Genomic DNA, 22,654 nt, shown 5'->3' with positions numbered 1-22,654 from the left:
TAAAATGTTAGGGGAGTCTTTGTAAATAGATGAGCTGTGTGTCCGTTCATACCTGCAAAAGGCTACATCGAAATATTAGGGTTTACGTTAAGACCCACTTACCAAACCATAAACCAGTCAACTACGTTTTTCAGCCTGCCGTGCAAACATAAGTTTGGTTCGTTTTCCATTCGGTCTCTTGTGCAAACACAGAACCCCCATGGGGTTAATTATACAAGCCCTTGTGGAAACACATATGCGGACACACTGAGTTTCTTATCCAAAGCAAAGGATCGCTATCCTTATCGTCGGGTGAACTTAGTTACAACTTTAGCAAAGAGGGAGTATTGAGAAGAAGTCTAAAAATTGCTCCCACCTGCTTTACCAGAGAATACGGCCTTCCCCTGCACCTCCCGCGTCCCCACCCCAGAAGCACGGGCCACGCCTCTTCTCAGCAAAGCGGTCTGATAGGCCGCAAAGCTGTACGAAGGCGGACCTTCTGGGAGATCCGAGCCAACCACAACGTCGGCCGAACCCGCCTTCTTTTTTTCTTTCTTTTTTTTTGCCGGCTCCCGCCTTTTTCAGATCATCAAAAGAGAAAGAAAAGAAGTCCTCAGCGGCAATTCGTGCATCCTGCTTCCGAAAGCCACTAGGCAAGCAAGGCGATCGGCGGACGCGGACATAAGCTTCGAGATCCCTCCGCCAAGCCCCGGCATTAAAAAACGGAAGAAAGGGAAGAAAGAAGTGGGAGAAAAAAAAAAAAAAGCATGGGAGCTTGGGATAAGCGAGCGTGTGAGTCACGTGACCTGCCCTCTCTTTCTCCCCCCCCCCACGCCCATCCCTGCCTTTAGCCAATGAGCGTGAAGACGGCCGAGCGAAGGCTATATAATCTGGGCAGCGTCACAAAAACCGCCCACGAGCCTTGAAACCCGTCTCGTTCCCTCCTTCCCTCCCACCCCACCCTCCCGTCCGCTGCGCGGCTGCAGCTGGAAGCTGAGGCAGGCGCGCGCCCGCCGCTGGCCACTCGGGCTTCTGGGTGGGAGGGGGAGAGGCCGAGTCGCCCCGTCTACGGCTGCCGCGGAAGGGCGGGACAGCGGCCGCTTCGCTCTCCTTTTAACCCCGCTGCCCTCACCGGGTACCGTCACCTTCCCTCTTCCCCAACTCGGGCCAGGTCAGTATCTCTCGGTTTAGAGCCGGCTCTGGGGCTGGAGCACCCGCGAGTGGTCCTGGGTAGCGGCCGCTGCCATCTCCCGGCTCCCGTTTTTTCCCCGGCCTGAGGCGGAGGAGGTAGTGATGCTGCTGCTGCTGCCGCCGTGCAGCTGCCTCCCATATTGGGTACAGGCGGAAAAGGCCCAAGAGGAGACCGGGGATGCCTCGCACAGGAGGAGGAGGAGGAGGAGGAGGAGGACGCGGGCGTAGTTTGAGCAACAGACCCGAATTCAGGCGTCTCCAAGGCAGCCCCTGAAAAAGCCCCGGCATTGTTGTTATGTAGTCAGGCATGCAAAACAGGCATCCGCGGTCCGACTTGAAGGTGACATTTCGGGATCCGCCACTGTTTTTACCTTCAGAAAAGCCTTGGTTCGCTATGCTGCATCTCTGGGTGGGGGGGGGGGAGGGGGAAATAATCTTGGGGTTTTGGTGGTTTCATGGACCACATCCAGATGGTTTCCTGAGTAAAGAGGAGGAGAGGAAAGCTCCAGCCTGTCTGCAGGCCCTGTAGAGCAAAATGGGCCATATTTAAGTGTTACTTCTGAGCAGTGGCTCTATTAATACACACATGTGTAATATATAAGCATATATCGAAAAGTCTCCAAGTTGAGAAAACTACTTAATGTAGTTTTCTACATCTTAATGTAGTTTTCTTGCAATGTATAGGCAACATATACGGTATATAAGTGTATACCGTGTTTTCCCGAAAATAAGACCCTGTCTTATATTTTTTTGAACCCTGAAATAAGCATTGACCTTATTGCCATGCACTGAAAAAGCCTGATAGGGTTTATTATCAGGGGATGTCTTATTTTGGGGAAAACACGGGTAGCGTGTGTGTGTGTGTGTGTGTGTGTGTATACACACATACATACATACATACATACATACACATACACACATATAGACAGCAATATTGCGGTCTATATAATTTTTTGCTCGTTTCTCATCTCTTCATAGCCTGTGGTATTCTCTACAGCTCACTTCTCCCAGTACTAATCCCACTCAATTCTTTTCTAAGATTTCATACTCAAATATAGGCAGCCAGCTATTTCCATCTGCTGGAGCTGTGCTGTATACCTCTATATGATTAATAATATTGAAGTTAGGAAGCATATGTTGCTTTTTTTCTTGAATGTAAAAGAAAACTTTAAGACAGCATTTTGTTTGAGGTTTTTATGATACTTTAAAAATGCTGCCCTTCTCCCTGGGGACACCTCTACTATAATTAAAGCTTTTAATCTGATTGGCAGATCATTACATAAACTAATTAGTTTATTTCTTCCTGTCTTGTATCCAGAAGAACTTACTTGTGCAGCCCTTTTTTCTTTACATTAGTTGCAATATGGAGAATAATTAACAGGATTGACAGCATTCTGGGAAAGATATAGTTAATCCCCTGTGAGAATGCCCTCATACTAGGAATAAACTATCTTTTGCGGCTAAACAGCTGATGTGCTCTTGCCAGGTTTGTGATTGACCCCCTTCTATCTCATGAATTTGCAAGAACTTTGTAGAACTTGGAGAATAGAATATATGTCTTGTAACTGGATTGACTATAAATCCATGTCTTGATGACCCCAATATTCAAATAAGAAAAATTGGGTTATGTAAGAAGGCATTTTTAAAAACACCAAAATTGTTGAAGTGGTAGTGATAAACTGTTCTTCATCTAAGAAGCCTCCTCCTTTCTGTGATGTTCATATGTACTCAGGAAGGTATACTGGTTATTTTCAGTACTGCTCATACTTGTTTAATATGGACATTTGGTTTTGATTTAAATGTCAGTCTGGTCAGAATATGTCCTGTATGTCTGTTTACTAATCTCTGTTAGATCAGTGAAGCTGGAAAAATCCTGAGCTTTGTTAAAAATACTAAAGTAAAAACTCTATATTGCTCTGTTCAGAGCAACTATATACCTTTTGATAGGTGCTTCAAATAATTGAAGCTGGTGCATAGCAGATAAAAATATTCCTCCAGCCTCGTTTCAAAACAATGTATATGCCTGTTGCTCTTCAGAGCTGGCTGATAGCAGATGAGTCTTGTGTGAACTGGATGTTATGTTGCATAGCAAGTGTGATTGAGTTCTGCTCTGTGTTCGGCTGTAGAAAGTTTAGGTAGCGTTGGCTATGCTGCAAGTTGCTTCTTAATGTTTGTGACTACAAACAAACTGCTTGTCTTTCTGTCTTTCTTTTTCCTGTCCCCCTTCAATGTTGGAGACTTCTTCTTCCTCCTTTAATAATCTCTCCTGTTCCTTGCTATTCCTGGGCTTCTGCTTTGTGGATGTTGGCGGCTTCTTGTTGTGACAGGAGAATGTGTGTGTGTCCTGGGCCCAGGAGAATTGGTAGGTATTTTTTGTGCTCCTATTATCTGAGTAATAAAATTTTGAGGGTGGGTAATAGGTTTATGAGGGAGTGTATTAAATAAAGTATTACTATAGACGACTTCTGGCTGTGAATTCTTGGAATTGTAGTCTTAACATTTCTGGAGAATACCAAGTTTGAAAAAGGTGCTGTAAGTATTATCTTTGTAAATGCTTCTTTAAGCTTAAAATTGGTATTTTCTTAGTGTATAATCTTACAAATAAACTTACCTTGGATTTCAATGTTGCAAACATCACTGTACAGTAAAAACAGATTTCACACAGCACTTTGAACAATGTAGCTTGTTTAATTTGGGCTTAAATACATGAACTCAGTATGGTGCTTTGTGAAATATGCTTTATGATTTCACATTATATGTGGATCTAGCCATTACTGTTTCTTCAACTGATTATGGTTTTTAAAATATCCTTAGGATGTGTGTAGCCAGTCATTATACTTGTGTTGAAATGGGATGAATGAATGTACTCATTTGTGTAAATGTACTGCTGACAAGCTTCGCAAGTTTCTATAATATAAAGATAAATTATATTGTTAATACCTTCGTTGATGGTTTTTTGAATGCCCTCAGGATTAATTTAACTTGCTTCAGTTACTGGCATAGATTGGGCATGTCACTGACGTATTTTCCCCCTGCTACTCCCCCCCCCCCCCGCTGTTTTCCACCTTGTACCACACTCCTGGTATGATCTATCTAATACAGTGCTGAGTCCTACCTGGGAAGTAAAATATTGGTCAAGGTAACCATGACAAGTAACTCTACATATATCAGGCTTTCAAATTGTTTTATTGATAGACACAAGTCATCAGCTGTTTAAAATTGATAAAGTGGTCTGGAGAGCTGACAGTAAACAAGTAAATAGCAATAGCACTTCGATTTATATAGTGCTTCACAGCCCTCTCTAAATGGTTTAAAGAGTCAGCATATTGCCCCCAACAATCTGGATCCTCTTACCGACCTTGGAAGGCTCAGTCAACCTTGAGCCAGTGAGGATCAAGGCAGAGCTAACCTGCAATACTGCGTTCTAACCACTGTGCCACCACAGCTCTGGTGGTAAAACTGAGGAAATGAACTGAACTTGGTCCCTTGTTGGCAGTTTCTAGAACAGTCTGACTTAATAGATGAAAGACGAAGATAAAAGTAGACATTTCCAGAATTTAAAATCATATACATATTTAAATTGTGCAATGAAATAAGCTATCTCTGCTTCACCCCCAAAAGGCTCTCCAGAGTAGCATATTACTAGTGGCATTGTAAAAGTCCCACAAAAGGGTATGATTGTAAGGGAAACAAAATAAAATAGGAACAATGGATCCACCTTGTGTGTTCCTTTCATGGTTATTAAGAGTTAAGGTAGCAAAAAGTATCTGACATTTGAGAAAGACTGACACGTAAACAAAACACTGAGCAAACTATGTGCAACCAAAATATAGGAATACAGAAGCAAAAAATTAATACTGACTATTAGATTAAGTCAGTATTATACTATTAGATTAAGACAGTTTGACTTTTTTTAAAATTCTATATGACTGAAAAACACAAATTTGATAGTAATATCCTACCAAACCTTGTGAAATAACTAAAATATTTCTGTAGATCTATGGAACAGAAAAGATTTTAGAGTAAGAAAATTATTTTAAAGTAATACTACTTAAAAGAGTATGCTACAGTTCCACTTGAAAAGCTGTTAGTTGAAAGTGTGGATTATATCTGTGGCTCCCAAACTGACAATAATTACAATATTACAATAATTTCACAGGCACTGTAGGATATTTTACTACTTAATACACTGAACTGTCGCAATGTCTTTGGGTGCTATGGAGCATGTGTGGGAATTGATAATAAATCACAGCATGTCTCATGTAATGCATACGTAAGTGCAAGTAATACAGAGAAGCAATGCCCAAATTTGAGAAGATCTACAATCCTAGCTGCTAGTAATTTGTTACAGTTACCTATGAGTTGTTGCAACCTTTATCTAGTTTCTCGCATACGCGGTACAGCATGATTCTCTCATGCCTGCGCTTAGCTCCTGAGCATGTTACAACATCTCCTACTTTTTGTTTTAATTTTTTAAACACGATCATCTTCCTCATCAGAGAGGGCAGATAGCAATGCCTTTTGCTGTAGTATGTCGTCAGTATCTGTTTGGGCTATGTTAATATGTTTTTCTCTAGTTTGGACCACACTCTCTACCGTGGATTGGATAATACTCCGGATTACGGGGATTAGGCATGGGAGCATGAGGAGGCCTAAAAGAATGACACCAATCATGAACACTGCTTGCTTCCAATTGCGGAATATTCCTCCCAAAAAACCCCCTTCATCAAGTATTCCCGTCCACTTTTGTACGGGTACATGCACAAGCTTTCTTAACTCAGCGGTAAGGTCCGCTACAACTTTCCCTGTCTCATCTATTTGTAAACAACAGTTTGTCAGGTTAAACTTTCCACATACTCCCCCTTCTTTTGCTAAAAGGTAATCAAGGGCTAAGCGATTCTGATACACAGCAGTGCGCAATTTGTCTTGAGCGGTCGCGATGGTGTTAAGAGCTGCATCTATGCGTCGGCCTGCTAACTCCAAAACGGCTTGTAAGCGAATAATTCTGTTCAGCATGTAGATCGGGGTTCGGTAGCCGTAAGACCCGTCCTCAGCCCATGTGGCGGGGTCGTAATATGCAATGACTCGTTCGGGCGGCCAGTCGTCATCTTTCCAGTTGCCCACAGAAACGCCACCAAACCCATTGTCAAGCGCTCTCTTTTTCCGCCAGTCATCGTAGAGCGGAATTCCCAGTGTTTGTTTTTCAATGAGTGGGAGGAGAAAAAACGATGGTTTGATCCATCCCAGAACGCAAGACCCGCTCCAGTTCGGTGGTAAATATTCATAGGCGAGGTTGCCACAGACCCAATACATGCCTTCAGGAGCTGTCCAGTGTTTATTGGGCTTTAGTAAGTAGGAGAAGAAGGTGGAATTAAGTTTTGTGGGTTCTGTGAAGTTGGAAGCAGAAGTCCACATGTGATTATCCCATTGTCCTTTACAGAGGAGAGTGCCGACGGGGTGGTAGCCGTTTTGATAGAAACAGTTAGTGCCAATGATGTTAGTAGTCAATGTCCATGTAGTGGAGGTGGGGTGTGGTCGCATTGTAAGGTTTCCGGCTGCAGTCATGTTGTTAATCAGCGCAGGGTCGGCCTCAAGGACTTCCCACGGCCATTGCTCTCCCATGTTGGTGCCCCCACACACGAAGCAATTTTTCACGCCTAGGGTTTGGGCAATTTTTGAAGCGAATTCCAGAAAGAGATTTCGAGCAGTAGTAGATACTATAGGTGTGGCTTCCTCTCGCAAGGTCTCAAGTGTGTCATAGACTGACCATTGTATTCGTCTGGCCTCCTCTAGAGTCTCAATCTTTGCGGTTATATAGGTTACTGGATCCTTGCCAGTGCCATCAATTCCAAGGCCATAGGCTTCCATTTTTGGATGGTCTTTCGCGAATTGAAGGCGAATTCTATTAGAGCCAGTCACCCGTGCAAGAAGGTCAATAGTCCTTTTGGCCGTGTTGAGGGGGTTGTAGCAGCCTTTATAACCACCTCCAGTGTAGTCACATACTCCTCTCCAACCAGTTTTTAGGGGGTCGCCCCAGGTTATACAGGGTCGCAGAAAGGGGCGGCCCACCGGCTGGGGTTGATTTCGGGTACACAGATATTTATGATTGTGTATATAGGTGTTACGCCATGCTTGGGAGCCGCATGAAGTGGAGGCAATTTTGTCCATTGCATCACATACGTCGAATTCCAGCTCCCAGGTGTCCGCTTTGGTGAGTGTTGTATGGTTTTGGTACTTCAGGTTGGCAGCCCCAGCATTTCCAGAAACAATGCCCAAACCTACCCAAACAGAGATGTTGTATCGGGTGGCAATTTTCGGGCTGTGGCAAGTGCTCTTGTTGCCTTTCTTGCAAACCTGGTATTCTGTTCCGTTCAGAAAGCACGTAGATTTGCTGGTCCCGCACCCGTCAGGCTTTATATTAGAATAAACCATGGTGTGGACGGTGGTTGTCCCTTGGTTGACTTGAGTAATGCAATGGCTACAATTCTGATTTTGATGTGCATTTCGGCGCTGTCGATGGGCATGTGTGGAATGAGTAGGGCTGTGGGGAAGGACATTGAGGAGAGTAGCCTTACTGGAATGAGTGGAGGTGGCAGTTTCTGTAACATCACAAAAGTACAGTCCAGCATCAGTTGGCCGTAATTGGTTTATGCGCAGGATGTAAGTTCCTTGTCGAGGGGCAGTCATGCGGATACGGCTGGAGGGTTGTAGAGGCTCGCCATGCTGGATCCACAAATGATAGTGTCGAGGGGAGCCAAAGTATTGACAGCGAATAACGGCAGTGGTGTTGGCGTGATAAACGGCTCGGATCGGGGTGGTCTGAATCAATGAAGCGTTGCAGTGGCCCAGAAGTAAAATAAGGATAAAGATGACGAGGGCAAGTACAGCGAAAGCGGTCAGCTGGGTGCATTGCGGGAGGGTTATCGGTTTTCGCATAGTTCTCGCGGTAGTTCGACAAAGGTCAAGCCACTGTGGCGGGGGTGGGTAGGGTGGCGGTGGCTCTATCGGGTTCTGGTGGGTTGCAATGATAGGGACGGACGTTTCTCCCGGGGATCCAATAGGTCCGATCATTGTGTTGCACTGCAGCGTAGCCACGTCCCCAGGCAAGAAGTTGTGCAGGTCCTCTCCAGGTAGGGTCAGGCAGCTGGCGAAAGTAAACAAGAGGACGGACCGGATCAGACGATGGGGTGGTGAAGTGACGTTCCGCTGCCGTAGTCGGTGGTGTTCCGGCGATGTTTAAAAAGTTCAAGGTATGAAGGCAGAGGTTTAGAAAATTTTGAATGGCTGGTAAATTTGGAGGATTAAGGTTGCCTTCTCCAGCCGTGTGGCGCTCTAGGGCATTTTTCAAGGTCTGATTAGCCCTTTCTATCACTGCCTGCCCCTGACTGTTATAGGGGATTCCAAATTTGTGCGTCACTCCCCATTTGTTAAGAAATGAGGCAAAAACTGTGCTTATGTATGCTGGCCCATTGTCAGTTTTTAATTCTTTAGGGCAGCCAAGGACGGCAAAGGTGCGCAGGCAGTGATTAATGACATGTTTTACTGTCTCTCCCCTTTGTGGGGTTGCCATGATAAATCCAGAATAGGTATCAATGGTCACATGCAGGTAGTTCCATGGTTTAAAGGAGTCGTACCTTGTGACGTCCATTTGCCAAATCTCACAGGCTCCTATTCCTCTCGGGTTGACACCAAGGGGGAGCCCATGAGCTTGTTTGCTACATGTAGGACATTGCTGGAGGATGGCAGCGGCTTCAGCAGCGGTGATTCCGAATTGTTTCATCAGGGCCTTTTTGTTCTGATGGAAATATGCATGGCTTTCCCAAGGGGTGAGGGTTTTAAGTAGTGGGAAGAGATTAGCAGCCGAGGCTGCGGCATCAGCCACCTCATTTCCCTGGGTAAGGGGCCCAGGGAAAGGTTGATGGCTACGTATGTGAGCAACAAAGAAGAAATGGGTGCGGTTAGTAATAAGCTGCTGTAGTGCCAGAAAAAGGGCCAGCAGTGCAGGATCAGTGGTCGGAGAAATATATGCTTCATGGATAGTCCTTACGATCTGCGTAACATAAAGACTGTCCAGGATTAAGTTGAAAGGCATGTCAGCAAATTGGTTAAAAGCAAGAATAGTGGCAGCAAGTTCAGATCTTTGTGCACTGGTCTGGGGCCCTGTTGTTCTGGTGATCCAAGAGCCATCCTGTAGCCAGACACAAGCACCGTGAGTTTTTCCCCCGTCAGCAAACACTGTTGGGGCAGAAGGAAGAGGTGAAGAAGAGCAAGGGGAAGAAAAGGATATAGGAAGTTGTGTGAGCAATTTAAAACGAAAATCATTTGGGGGATGGCATGATACAGTACCATACCAATCATTAGTGGCCCACTGGAGGGATTCTGAGGTGGTCATACATTGTTCCCAAGCATGGAGAGGCATTGGGACATGGAGGAAGGAAGGCTCCTGGCCCACCATGGCTTTGGAGCGCATACGTCCTTTAATAGTCAATTGTGCGATTTGCTCAATTTTTTGAACTATTGTGTTTCTAGGTGTGTGTGCCAAATGAATCCATTCTAGGATCAAAACTTTGTTGGGTACCTTCTGAATCAAGGCTCCAGTGGGTAATGAGGGGGTGTTAAGAATGACCAATTCTAACGGTACGTTGGTCACACACCGATCTACCCATATCCTGCTCATAGCTTGTTGCACCATTTGTAAAGCATCAAGCTGTTCCTTGTTCAATGTAATTTTGTCCGCAGGATGTTTCCCCCCACCTAATGCTGTGAATAAGGGTGTCAGTTGACTGGTGGTCAGTCCCATATATGGACGGGCCCAATTGACTGAGCCCAGGTACTGTTGTAACTGTACCAATGTAGTTGTTTGTGGGAGAAATAAAGTAGGCAGGCTGGGGGTAGATCTAGCAAGAGACAGTTTGTGACCAAGGTAAGAGAAGGGTGGGAATAGCTGTACCTTCTCAGGAGCAACCATCAAACCCCCTTTCTGCAGAATAGCTAAGAGTGATGGGAATTCCTTAGACACTGTACCCATTGGGCCAGGAGCGGCAATCAAAATGTCATCCATGTAGTGGTATACCAAAAATTGAGGGTGTTTTTGCCTGAATGGCAACAGGATCTGATGCACATAATATTGACACATAGTGGGACTGTTAAGCATGCCTTGAGGCAGTACTGTCCATTGATATCTAGCGTTTGGTGCTGAATTGTTGTGTTCAAGTATGGTGAATGCAAATAGTTGCCGGTCCTTTGGGTGCAGTGGAATAGAGAAAAAGCAATCCTTGAGATCAATCACCATTAAGTCAAAGTCTTTGGGTATCAGGTTCGGATTAGGCAGGCCACATTGCAAAGGCCCCATGGGCTGTATAATCTTGTTGATATTACGCAAATCCTGTAGGAGGCGCCATTTGCCTGATTTCTTTTTTAATACAAAAATGGGTGTGTTATATGGGCTGACAGAAGGTTCCAAATGCCCTTTTTCTAGCTGTTCGTGTACCAGTTGCTTTAAGGCATCAGCTTTGGTTTGGGGCATAGGCCATTGATCAACCCAAACAGGTGAAGGGGAGGTAAGAATTAGACGCAGAGGTGTGGGCAAAGTCATTCTATGGTGAGTTTTGTAGTCAACCGAGACATGAGGTCTCGTCCCCATAGGTTGACATGGAGAGGAAGAACAACAGGTTTAATATAGACCATAGAGGAGGTGTGAGGGGAGGAAGCAGCAAGCCATTGGCGGCTGACGCGGGCAGACTGAGAGCCACCGACCCCCCTGACTGAGGGGGAGGATTCGGTTTCCCAATCCGCCGGCCACTCGTCGGAGCGAATGACAGTAACGTCGGCGCCAGTATCCAGCAGTCCTGTAAAAGGTCGACCATTTAAAAGAAACGTTGCCAGAGGTTTTGCCGCTTGTACGGGCTGTTCAATAGCAAGGAGATCAGATGGAAGATCAGACGGAAAAGATTGCATAGCCGGGGTAATAGGAATAGCTTGAGCAGCCAGCTGGCCAGCGGAGATGAAAACAGGAGAGTTAGTAGTGAAGATCAGTCCAACAGAAGAGAGATCAGCAGAGTCGGTTAGAAAAGGGGATGCCAAAATGCCTTGAGTAACTAAATCTCGTTCGGGAAAAACCAAAAGAGGCAGTTGTGGCAGGGGGGAATCAGGGCGCAAAGGCAGAAAGTAATTATTCCCAGGCAAACTGGCATGAATGGTCTCTGAGGCTCGAAGAGAAAATCGAGTTGGAGGAGGCTCAGCCTTGGGTGTGGGGCTAGCTGGCGGCCCCGAATTTAGTTTCCCTGGTCCGAATTTTGAATAGGGTTGGAGCGACATTGGTTTGCCCAGTGATAGCCTTTCTTGCAACGAGGACAGATGGTTCTGGGCTTAGTCCCCTCGTCACGCCTTGGCCCCGCCCCTCTAGGGGATGGGCTTTGCGGCTGACGCAGCATTCGGCACTGATTGCGGAAGTGGCCCGGCTTCCCGCAGTTGTAACAATTCCCGTTTTTTCCATTCATTTGTAATGCAACAGCAAGGGTCTCCATTTCGAATGCCCGTGTTCCCACAACACGACAGGCTTTGATGAAATCAGCCAGCGTCGCATTGGGGTTGGCAGCAACGGGTTGAAGGACCCTCTGGCAATCGCAGTTTGCATTTTCTAAAGCCAATTTCAATACCAATTCAGTTCGAGCCTCTATATTGTCAATTTGCCTGATCAAAGCCTTTTGCAGCCTGTCAATGAACTCCGGATAAGGCTCGTTTGGTCCCTGCATGATTTTAGCAAAGGATTTTGTAGGGCCGTCCGTGGGATCATCCACCTTATCCAAGGCAGCCACAGCGGCATTGCCAACCAAATCCAAGGACTCGCGGGGCGCAGTGGCTTGCAACGGGCCAGTATCAAATCCAGGACCCGCCAACAGGTGCCCTGCAGTAACATTTTGAGGCAAGCCCCTTGCTATGGCTCTGTTGGCTTCTTTTAGGTACTCTGAGTTCCAAATTGCATATTGGGAGGGCTTCAGAATCATTCCCATCAACAATCTCCAGTCTGCCAAAACCATCGGATTCCCTGCTAGCAAGGTTTTGACTAATCCCTTTGTATAGGGAGACTGGATGCCATAGAGGCAGGCAGAGCTTTTCAACTCTTTGATTGTTCTGAAAGGAATGGGGGTGTAAACCGGCACTGGCGGTCCTTGTGGATTATTCTGATTAGGTTGGTATTCCACCGGGAGACAATGTTGAGCCAATTCCATGTCTCCTTCTTGTTTTGCCATTTCCAGGGCTTCATTCAATGCACTGCGCCACGGATTGGGAGGTTTTTCAAAAGAAGGTTCCGTGGGAGCGGTTGGCGCTGGATTTTTCATCTCGCTTCCCCCTGCCGTCCCTACATAGGGCGGCGGTGGCAAATGGGGCGGGGGGGGAACCGAGGATTTAACGTTCCCTAAGGCCGATGCCATTCCTTCTTCGTGAATTTGGAGGCACTTAACAATTAAGCGCCATGTTGTCAGAACTTCCGGGGGGGCTCGGGGTTCCTCATGGAAATAAATGCCCAATTTTATCCATAAGGAGACTTTTAAGGACCCCTTTTCCGGGTAAGCCGGACAGTGTTGTTGAAGATATTTTAGTACACTAATTAGATGTTTTTTCGGGGGAATGGGAAGCGGCTTGCCCGCCGCCTGACTGATTGCACTAGATAATTTGCAGATATCTCGAAGTTCATTGAGATGAATTGCCTGGTCCTTCGAGAAGCCCGATCCCATACTCACGATGTGGGAGGGTGCTCCGTTCACCGACGGCCGTCCCTGGGTGCGAGGCTATTCCCAGCCGGGGGTGAGATGGGTGGGCGACACAGATATCAATCACGTCGGGGTCACCAGATGTGAGTTTTCCGCGGGCCGCCCATGAGGTCAATATTGAGAAAAGACACGGACACGAGTTTTCTCGGGATGAGAGAGCCCAGATCTGACTCCGGGAGCCTCTTTTATTGTACACAAACAAAGGCAGGAGGGGTTTGTTAGCTTAAGCCAATAATAAATCACAGCATGTCTCATGTAATGCATACGTAAGTGCAAGTAATACAGAGAAGCAATGCCCAAATTTGAGAAGATCTACAATCCTAGCTGCTAGTAATTTGTTACAGTTACCTATGAGTTGTTGCAACCTTTATCTAGTTTCTCGCATACGCGGTACAGCATGATTCTCTCATGCCTGCGCTTAGCTCCTGAGCATGTTACAACACACTAATAAACAAGAAAGTTTGGGCTAGATGTTCTAACATACAATAATATTATATTACATATTAATTCTGAAGTTGCTGTTGTCATAGACCACGAACTGTGTAACAGTAAATAGTTGCTGAAAATAACTACCTACAAAATGGAAACTAATTATTTTTGTAATTTGTTTGAATGACTAATTGTTTAAAACAATCTGTCGGACGTTATGTAGTTCCAGACTGTAGTCTACTGTACATGATTGCTATTATACACAATAAATATCTTTGGTCAATTGTAAATGGTGAACTTGGAGCCAGAATTACTGGTGGATAATAACAAAGATGATATAAGCCTGGTCCCTTTAAATTTTGGTCACCATGATATAAGTTGAGACTCTAGAAAGAGTGAAGAGAAGAGCAGCAAAGATGGTTAGGGGACTGGAGATTAAAACATATGAAGAACAGTTGCAGGAATTGGATATGTTTAGTTTAATGAAAAGAAGGAGTAGGGGTGACATGATAGTAGTGTTCCAGTATCTAATGGACTGTAAGAAAGAAGAGTGGGTCAGCCTATTGTCCAAAGCACCTGAAGGCAGAACAAGAAGCAATGGGTGGAAACTAATTACTGAGGCGCCGTGGCGCAATGGTTAGAGTGCAGTACTACAGGCTACTTCTGCTGATCACTGGCTGCCAGCAATTTGGCAGATCAAATCTCCCCAGGCTCAAGGTTGACTCAGCCTTCCATCCTTTTGAGGTTGGTAAAATGAGGACCCAGATTGTTGGGGGCAATATGCTGACTCTGTAAACCACTTAGAGAGGGCTGTAAAGCACTATGAAGCGATATATTTATTTATTTATTTATTTATTTATTAAATTTTTATACCGCCCCCTCTCCCGAAGGACTCGGGGCGGTGAACAGCCAAAATTAAAAACACACAATACAAATATTAAAATACATTAAAACAGAATTAAATTATCTTAGGCTTCTCCAATTTAAAACCCCATTACCCATAAAATTCACCAATTAAAAATTTTTTAACCCAGCCCGGCTTGCTGAAATAAAAACGTCTTCAGGGCCCGGCGGAAGGTCCGGAGATCCGGGATTAGTCGTATCCCTGGGGGCAGCTCATTCCAGAGGGCGGGTGCCCCCACAGAGAAGGCTCTTCCCCGGGGGGTCGCCAGCCGACATTGCCTGACAGACGGCACCCTGAGGAGACCCTCTCTGTGGGAGCGTGTTGGCCGGTGGGAGGTTATCGGAGGCAGAAGGTGGTCTCGTAAATAACTGGGTCCTAAGCCATGGAGCGCTTTGAAGATGAGAACCAACACCTTGAAGCGCACTCGGAAGACCACCGGAAGCCAATGCAGCTCGCGCAGGAGAGGTGTCACGTGGGAGCGCCATGCCGCCCCCATAAGTACCCGCGCGGCCGCATTCTGCACCAGTTGGAGCCTCCGAGTGCTCCTCAAGGGGAGCCCCATGTAGAGAGCATTACAGTAGTCAAGGCGGGAAGTAACGAGGGCATGAGTGACCGTGCATAGGGAGTCCCGATCCAGAAAGGGGCGCAACTGGCGTATCAGGCGGACCTGATAGAAAGCCCCCCTGGCCACGGCCGTCAAATGCTCTTCTAAGGACAGCCGTGCGTCCAGGAGGACACCCAAGTTACGCACCCTCTCCGTGGGGGCCAATGTCTCGCCCCCAATAGTCAGCGATGGCACCAGCTGACTATATCGGGACGCCGGCAGCCACAGCCACTCAGTCTTGGAGGGATTGAGTCGGAGCCTGTTCCGCCCCATCCAGACCCGCACCGCCTCCAGGCACCGGGACATCACTTCAAGGGCATCGTTGGGGTGGTCTGGGGTGGAGATGTACAGCTGGGTGTCATCAGCGTACAGATGGCACTGCACCCCAAAACCACGGATGATCTCGCCCAGCGGCTTCACATAAATGTTGAACAGGAGAGGCGAGAGGACCGACCCTTGTGGCACCCCACAAACCAAGTGCCTTGAGGTCGACCTCTGCCCTCCAGCCAACACAGACTGCGACCTGTCGGAGAGATAGGAGGAGAACCACCGTAAAACAGTGCCTCCCACTCCCAACCCCTCCAACCGGCGCAGCATGATACCATGGTCGATGGTATCAAAAGCCGCTGAGAGGTCTAATAGGACCAGAACAGAGGAGCAACCTCTGTCCCGAGCCCTCCAGAGATCATCAACCAACGCGACCAATGCCGTTTCCGTGCTGTACCCGGGCCTGAAGCCGGACTGGAACGGATCTAGATAGACGGTTTCCTCCAGGTACTGGGGGAGCTGTCGCGCAACCACACTCTCAACAACCTTCGCCAGAAAGCGAAGGTTGGAAACTGGACGATAGTTTGCTAAAACAGCTGGGTCCAGAGAGGGCTTCTTGAGGAGGGGCCTCACCACCGCCTCTTTCAAGGCGGGAGGCAAGAACCCCTCACTCAAGGAAGCGTTTATAATCCTCTGGAGCCAGCCTCGTGTAACCTCCCGGGTAGCCAGCACCAACCAGGAGGGACACGGGTCCAATAAACATGTGGTTGCGTTCAACCTCCCCAGCATCCTGTCCACGTCCTCGGGAGTCACAGGGTCAAACTCATCCCAGATAACCGTCTCAAGACAGACCTCGGACAACCCGCCCGTACCTACCCAGTCGGAGTCCAAGCCTTCCCGAATCTGAGCGACTTTATCGTGCAGATAATGCGCAAAATCCTCAGCACGACCTTGCAAGGGGTCTTCCCGCGCTCCCAGATGGAGAAGGGAGCGAGTCACCCTAAACAAGGCAGCTGGGCGATTTTCTGCCGACGCGATAAGAGCGGAAAAGTAATTACACTTCGCCGCCTTTATCGCCACTAAGTAGGTCTTGATATAAGACCTCACTAGTGTACGGTCAGATTCGGAGCGACTGGCCCTCCAACTACTCTCTAGGCATCTTTTCCGGCGTTTCATCCCCCTCAGCTCCTCGGAGAACCAAGGAGCTGGGCAGATTCGGCGCCGGGTCAGAGGCCGCAAAGGCACGACCCGATCTAAAGCACCAGCGGCCGCCCTATCCCAGGCGGTCACCAGGTCCTCAGTCGAGTCGCGTGCCAGAGTCTCAGGAAATGGCCCAAGCTCCATTCGGAACCTATCAGGATCCATCAGGCGCCTGGGGCGGAACCACCTAATTGGTTCCGCCTCCCTGCGGTGGGGCATAGCGGTCAGGAAGTCAAGTCTAAGGAGAGAATGGTCTGACCATGACAAGGGTTCAATAACTATATCCCCTATATCTAAGCCATTCAACCACTGACCAGAGACGAAAACCAAGTCCAGCGTGTTTCCTCCTATGTGAGTGGGGCCCTGAATTAACTGGGTCAGGTCCATGGCCGTCATGGAAGCCATGAACTCCCGAGCCGCCTCAGATGCTTCACCGATGGACGGCAGGTTGAAATCCCCCATGACTAAAAGCCTGGGGGTATCAACCACCACCCCGGCTATAACATTGAGGAGCTCGGGCAGGGCCGCTGCCACGCAGCAAGGAGCCAGGTACGTAACCAGCAGGCCCATCTGCCTCCCATGGCCCCACTTCACAAGGAGAGACTCACAACCGGCTATCTGAGGTACAGTGGCCTCCCTAGGATCAAGACCTTCCTTTACAATAACCGCCACCCCCCCCACCCCTACCCTGGGCCCTTGGCTGATGGAATGCGCGGAAACCCGGTGGGCACAATTCTACGAGGGGGACCCCCCCCTCCAGGCCCAACCAGGTCTCAGTAATACCCGCCAGGTCCGCTCCCCCCTCCTGAACCAGCTCACAGATGAGGGGGGCTTTATTAGACACGGACCTGGCATTGCACAGCATCAGCCTAAGACCCAGGCTCTGAGACTCCGGACAACCCAGGGAACGAGAAGAGCACTGGGGGCCGGAGCATGTCACCGCTTGAAGACAGCGGATACGTGCCCCCACAACATGATATGGCCCCCTGCTCCCACCATACCTGCCCCTCCCACCTACGGTCCTGATGACATCGCCCTCCTCCCTACCAGCACCAACCCCCTCCGATCCCCGCTCCGCACCTCCCCTAGCGCGACCCTGTGCCGGGCCTGGTCCCCTCCCCAACAAATCACCCTCCCTATCCTTTGCCAAACAACCCTCCCCCCTCCCAAAACCCCTTAAAAGATTGGCAAATGACAATTTTAAAAAACCCCTCAACCCCCTCTTCGCCGCATGCCACCTCTCGGGATTCCAAAATCCGTCATCGAGGTAGGCCCTCGATAGAGTGGAGGGCCAATCCTGCGAGAGGGGGGAGTCTCGCAGAACAAGAAGGTCAGCTGCCGTATACATCTTGCCGTATACAGAGGATAAGTGCCCATGTCCCAAGGGTCAGATGGAAAATAAGAGGTCCAAAAGGGAGCAAATAAAGTGGGGGCATCCAGAATCCGAGGTCCAAAGTCCACTGTCCCCTCACCACAGTGGAAAGGATCTCTTGCCAAGTCGACACAGTTCAAGGGGGATACAATCCAACCACCCTCTCACGGTGATTGGTCTGATGGTCAGTCCCCTCTACTAGTGAGATGGAAGTAGTGAACCTTTGCAATATCAGTTCAGCAGGGGTTAAAGTCCATAGCCACCCTCTCACAGTGGCTGGTCTAATAGTCCGCAACCACCCTCTCACGGTGGTTGGTCTGATGGTCAATCCCCTCTGCTGGAGAAATGCAGATGATACCATACCGACACCGCTCGAGGGGCACAAAAAACCACCCTCTCACGGTGGCTGGTATGATGGACAGTCCCCTCTACCGATGGGATGGAAGAAATGAACCGGCTCCCATAAGCTCCCAACACAATTTACGGTCCCCCTCCACAGCCGGGGGGAAGGGCTCTGATGAATATGAGCTGGATTTCAGTGCCAGCGAGTCCATAGACGGCAACCAGACCGAGACAGGTATAGACTAGATGACCTCCAAGTCCCTTCCAACTCTGTTATTCTGTGAAATTAGAGGGAAATCATTTCGGAGAAAATAGATTACAATAATTAACCCAAACAACAAATGTGACAATTTCCTTCATATGGCAATCCAAATCCTTATTACATGTAGAAGCTGAGAGTCTTTTCAAGGACAGGATTTCAGTTTGGGTTGTTTTGGTCCTTCAATTTTTGAGATGACTTTTGTTCTCCCAACTTGAAATTTTGATTAAATTAAATAATGCTGTTTGTCATTCTCTACTAGTATAATAGGGTGAATTGAGATATTTAATCTTAGATTGATACTTTAAAATATTCTTGCTTCCAGCATGTATTTGTTGAATCAGCAAAGCTGTACACATTAAAGAGGTATTTAAATAAAAGTGAGTATATGGTGCATATATATATATATATTATGAAAGGGTCATCCTAAGTTTATGTTGTCTTATGTTTTTTTCCAGCAATTCCAGTCAAAAGCTCCAGACTGCCATTGTTCTCTGATGCCATGCCAGCACCAGCTCAGCTACTACTCCCATTAATTCGCAACTGTGAGATTGGCAGGATATACAGTACTGCATGTTACTGTCACCACAAGCATCTATGTTGCTTGTCCCCTCCCGTAACTCACAAGCACTTGAGGTATGTTCCTCAGAAGAAGCTTGCAACACTTTGCAGACCAAAGGAAAACTTCAGTCAGTTTATTCATGCAAGAAACTATGTCTCCACACCACAGCGATTTTACCTCACTCCTCCACAAGTCAACAGCATCCTCAAGGCAAATGAATATAGTTTCAAAGTGCCAGAGTTTGATGGCAAAAATGTAAGTTCTGTTCTTGGCTTTGACAGCAACCAGCTGCCAGCCAATGCTCCCATAGAGGATCGAAGAAGTGCGGCGACTTGTTTACAGACAAGAGGCATGCTTCTGGGTGTATTCGATGGCCACGCAGGATGTGCATGTGCCCAAGCTGTCAGTGAGAGATTGTTTTATTATATAGCTGTTTCTTTGTTGCCCCACGAAACTCTACTTGAAATAGAAAATGCTGTTGAAAGTGGTAGAGCCCTGTTGCCCATTTTACAGTGGCATAAACACCCTAATGACTATTTCAGTAAAGAAGCCTCCAAATTATACTTCAACAGCTTGCGAACTTACTGGCAAGAACTCATAGATCTTAACACTGGAGAAACAACAGATGTCAAAGAAGCTTTAATTAATGCATTTAAGAGGCTTGACAATGACATTTCTTTGGAAGCACAAGTTGGAGATCCAAATTCTTTTCTTAACTATTTAGTATTGCGTGTAGCTTTTTCTGGTGCAACTGCTTGTGTGGCTCATGTAGATGGTGTTGATTTGCATGTTGCCAATACTGGTGATAGTAGAGCCATGCTTGGTGTCCAAGAAGAGGATGGCTCTTGGACTGCTGTTGCTTTGTCTCATGATCATAATTCACACAATGAAAGTGAAATTGAACGACTTAAGATGGAACATCCAAAGTCCGAAGAAAAGAGTGTTGTCAAGCAAGATCGGCTGTTGGGTTTACTTATGCCTTTCCGAGCTTTTGGTGATGTCAAATTTAAGTGGAGCATTGACCTTCAGAAGAGAGTAGTAGAATCTGGCCCCGATCAACTCAATGATAATGAATATACAAAGTTCATTCCACCAAACTATCACACTCCGCCATATCTCACAGCTGAGCCTGAAGTGATACACCACAAGTTGAGACCGCAGGACAAATTCCTGATACTGGCAACAGATGGTTTGTGGGAAACAATGCACAGGCAGGATGTAGTTAGAATTGTAGGTGAGTATCTTACAGGTGTTCATCTTCAGGAGCCAATAGCCGTTGGTGGTTACAAGGTAACTTTGGGACAGATGCATGGGCTTCTTACTGAAAGGAGAGCCCGTGTATCTTCGGCCTTTGAAGATCAGAATGCTGCTACTCATTTGATACGCCATGCTGTAGGAAATAATGAATTTGGCACTGTGGATCATGAACGGCTCTCCAAGATGCTCAGTCTTCCAGAAGAGTTGGCTCGGATGTACAGGGATGATATCACAATTATAGTAGTACAGTTCAATTCCCATGTTGTTGGTGCATGTCAAAATGAAGAATTCTGAATTGAAGTGACAAAGTAAATTTCACAGAACAAAATGAAAAAAATGACCGGTATTGAGTGCATCACAGTAAAACACTTGATTATCATCAGGTCATTGGAATTATAACTGGAGCAAATATAATTTGCAAAAACCTTGGACAATGGTCAAAATGTTACTTATCTGATTTAAACTACCAGGAGAACAAAACCAACTTTGCACTAAGTAGTCTATTTGGTTGAACAATGGCTTGTAATTTGGGATTATTTGGTAGAACTAAATCTTCATATGCATCAGAGCAATGTCCTTCAGGGCAAAAATATTGTATTTATCACATGTAAATTCCAATGTAGGTAGGTATCTAAGTTGCTTTAGAAAACTTTGGATGATAATTTGGTTCTAAAACTGAACTTGAATAGGGCTGTTGACTTTTATACCTACGAAGTAGCTGTTGTGTCTTTCCTTCAGGAAAGGAAGGGAATGTATTTTTTAACAGTCAGTACATGTCTTGAAATCATATCTACGGTAACTATCTTATCTTGGGTAGTGCTATATCTGTTGAAACACATGCCTGTAATATTGATGTTAAAAGTCCAAGTTTAAGCCATAAATATCCTAAGCCTATCCAGAAGTATTAGAAATTGAAGACCATTTTGCATCAAAAGCTAATATATTTTGCACAGTTCAAAGGGCAATAAATTATTAGAAGGTTATATAACTAAATGGAAAAGTGCAAAAAAACCCCACCCACACACCTCTTTGGCTTATGTTATAAACCGAAGATTTACTTTTGTGAATCTTGACTTTCAGTCAGACTCATATCAAATCTATTTCTGTTCATCTTGGGTTTAGTGTTGTACTTAGACAAACGGTAGTGACATAGTAAATTTGTGCAGTCACATGTTTATAGTCTGAATTAAAGTTTGGTCTTCTGGATGTGTAAAGTATTAGAAAGCAAAAAATGTACCTGTATTGTTTGATTGCCACGGTGGCTTGAAGAAAACCATGTAATAAAAATTGTAAATAGAAATACTGGCAGAGAAAAGTCTGCATGCTATATCCACTGGCAGTGCAACTTCAACTCTTTTCAAATTTATTACTGGTGACAGTAAACTTGCTTACATCCCAGATCTCTTCCTAATGTTGCATGACTGATCTCTGAACTATATGCCATATGATGGTATATTTGGAAATGGCAGGTAAATTTAAAAAGTTTTCTTAGCAATTACAACTTGAATGTTTTTAATTTAATGTCAGACTCAAGGCTTCACAAATGTCACTTGCCTTATAATATTGAACTAGTTTTTATCACTTCATAAAAAGACAGTATAACTATATGAATTGTTGCTTAATATTTTCCTCAAGTTCATATCTACATTTGAGGCATTAGCAAAAGAACATTAACATCTGTGCTTCTCTGTTTAAATATCTTGTATGTATTCCACTTGAACTGCATTTGACTTTCTATCACATATGTGATTGTTTAAGCTGACACATTTTAGAATATATCAGTGTTCTTCACAGATAGATATATAAAAAGAAAACAGAACAACGAGCTAACTCTGTCCTTAGTAAACTAGTACTATGTGTATGAATGTTTCCAGCACTTAGGTTTTGTAGCACTAAAGTTCTCTTAGCTCCTTAGTGTACACTAAGAGTCATATATGTCTAAAAGATTGCAAGTATTGAAATGCAAAGACATAGAATATGTAATTGCATCCCTTTCCTAAATGGATATTCTTTATAAATTTAACTTGATGGAAAATTCCTATGTGCAGCCTTAAAAGGAGAGTAGTCTTCTCTTTCTGCGTCCAAAGAAGTAATTGTTATAGCTTTCATTTATATTTCTCATCTAATTTTGTTATTTATTGCATTAATGACAAAACTGAGCAGTTTAAGTTGTCACCTTTATAAAGGGAGTAGAATTGTTAAAACCATATTTTATGTTACATTATTCATTATTCATTTTCTTAGATATTTGTGACATCTGTAATACATGTAAATGTATCTTTGTGGTTTGGTTCTAGTTATAACGGTATTAAGTCCTGGCCCTATATATTCAGCATTTTGGGAAGAGTTCGTGGTCTTGTACATACAGATATGAACATAAGAATTAACCTTAATTTCTCAGAATATGTTTGCATTGAAAGGGGAGGGGAAATAGCTTTTTCAACACCACACGATATAGTCCAAGAACAAATAACTTTTTGGTAAATTTCAATAAAAACAATTATTGGAAACATG

The 22,654-nt window shown here is 45.7% G+C and overlaps 1 protein-coding gene across 2 annotated transcripts; it reads left to right on the top strand.

Annotated features, from left to right (window-relative positions):
• The first annotated feature begins 1,030 nt into the window (after nt 1–1,030).
• PDP1 (pyruvate dehydrogenase phosphatase catalytic subunit 1) lies at nt 1,031–22,654 on the top strand. Of its 2 annotated transcripts, XM_070940451.1 has the most exons (3): nt 1,131–1,150; nt 3,498–3,532; nt 18,780–22,654. In XM_070940451.1, the coding sequence occupies exons 2-3, from the start codon at nt 3,502–3,504 to the stop codon at nt 20,432–20,434; spliced, it is 1,686 nt and encodes a 561-aa protein (XP_070796552.1). In that variant the 5' UTR covers nt 1,131–1,150; nt 3,498–3,501; the 3' UTR covers nt 20,435–22,654. The 2 variants fall into 2 exon arrangements, with proteins under 2 accessions (XP_070796553.1, XP_070796552.1); XM_070940452.1 differs by lacking the exon at nt 3,498–3,532 and having other exon boundaries at nt 1,031–1,150.

Source organism: Pituophis catenifer, unplaced genomic scaffold (assembly GCF_029215685.1).
Source record: "Pituophis catenifer annectens isolate HBS135680 unplaced genomic scaffold, rPitCat1.0.hap2 SCAF_3, whole genome shotgun sequence".
NCBI lineage: Eukaryota > Metazoa > Chordata > Lepidosauria > Squamata > Colubridae > Pituophis > Pituophis catenifer.
This window is presented reverse-complemented; position numbering and strand designations above follow the sequence as displayed.

Coding starts and splice junctions, on each gene's coding strand:
- PDP1 (XM_070940451.1), top strand. CDS start 3,502: ATGTGTGTGTGTCCTGGGCCCAGGAGAATTG. Junction 3,533..18,779: donor TCCTGGGCCCAGGAGAATTG/GTAGGTATTTTT, acceptor GTTTTTTTCCAG/CAATTCCAGTCAAAAGCTCC.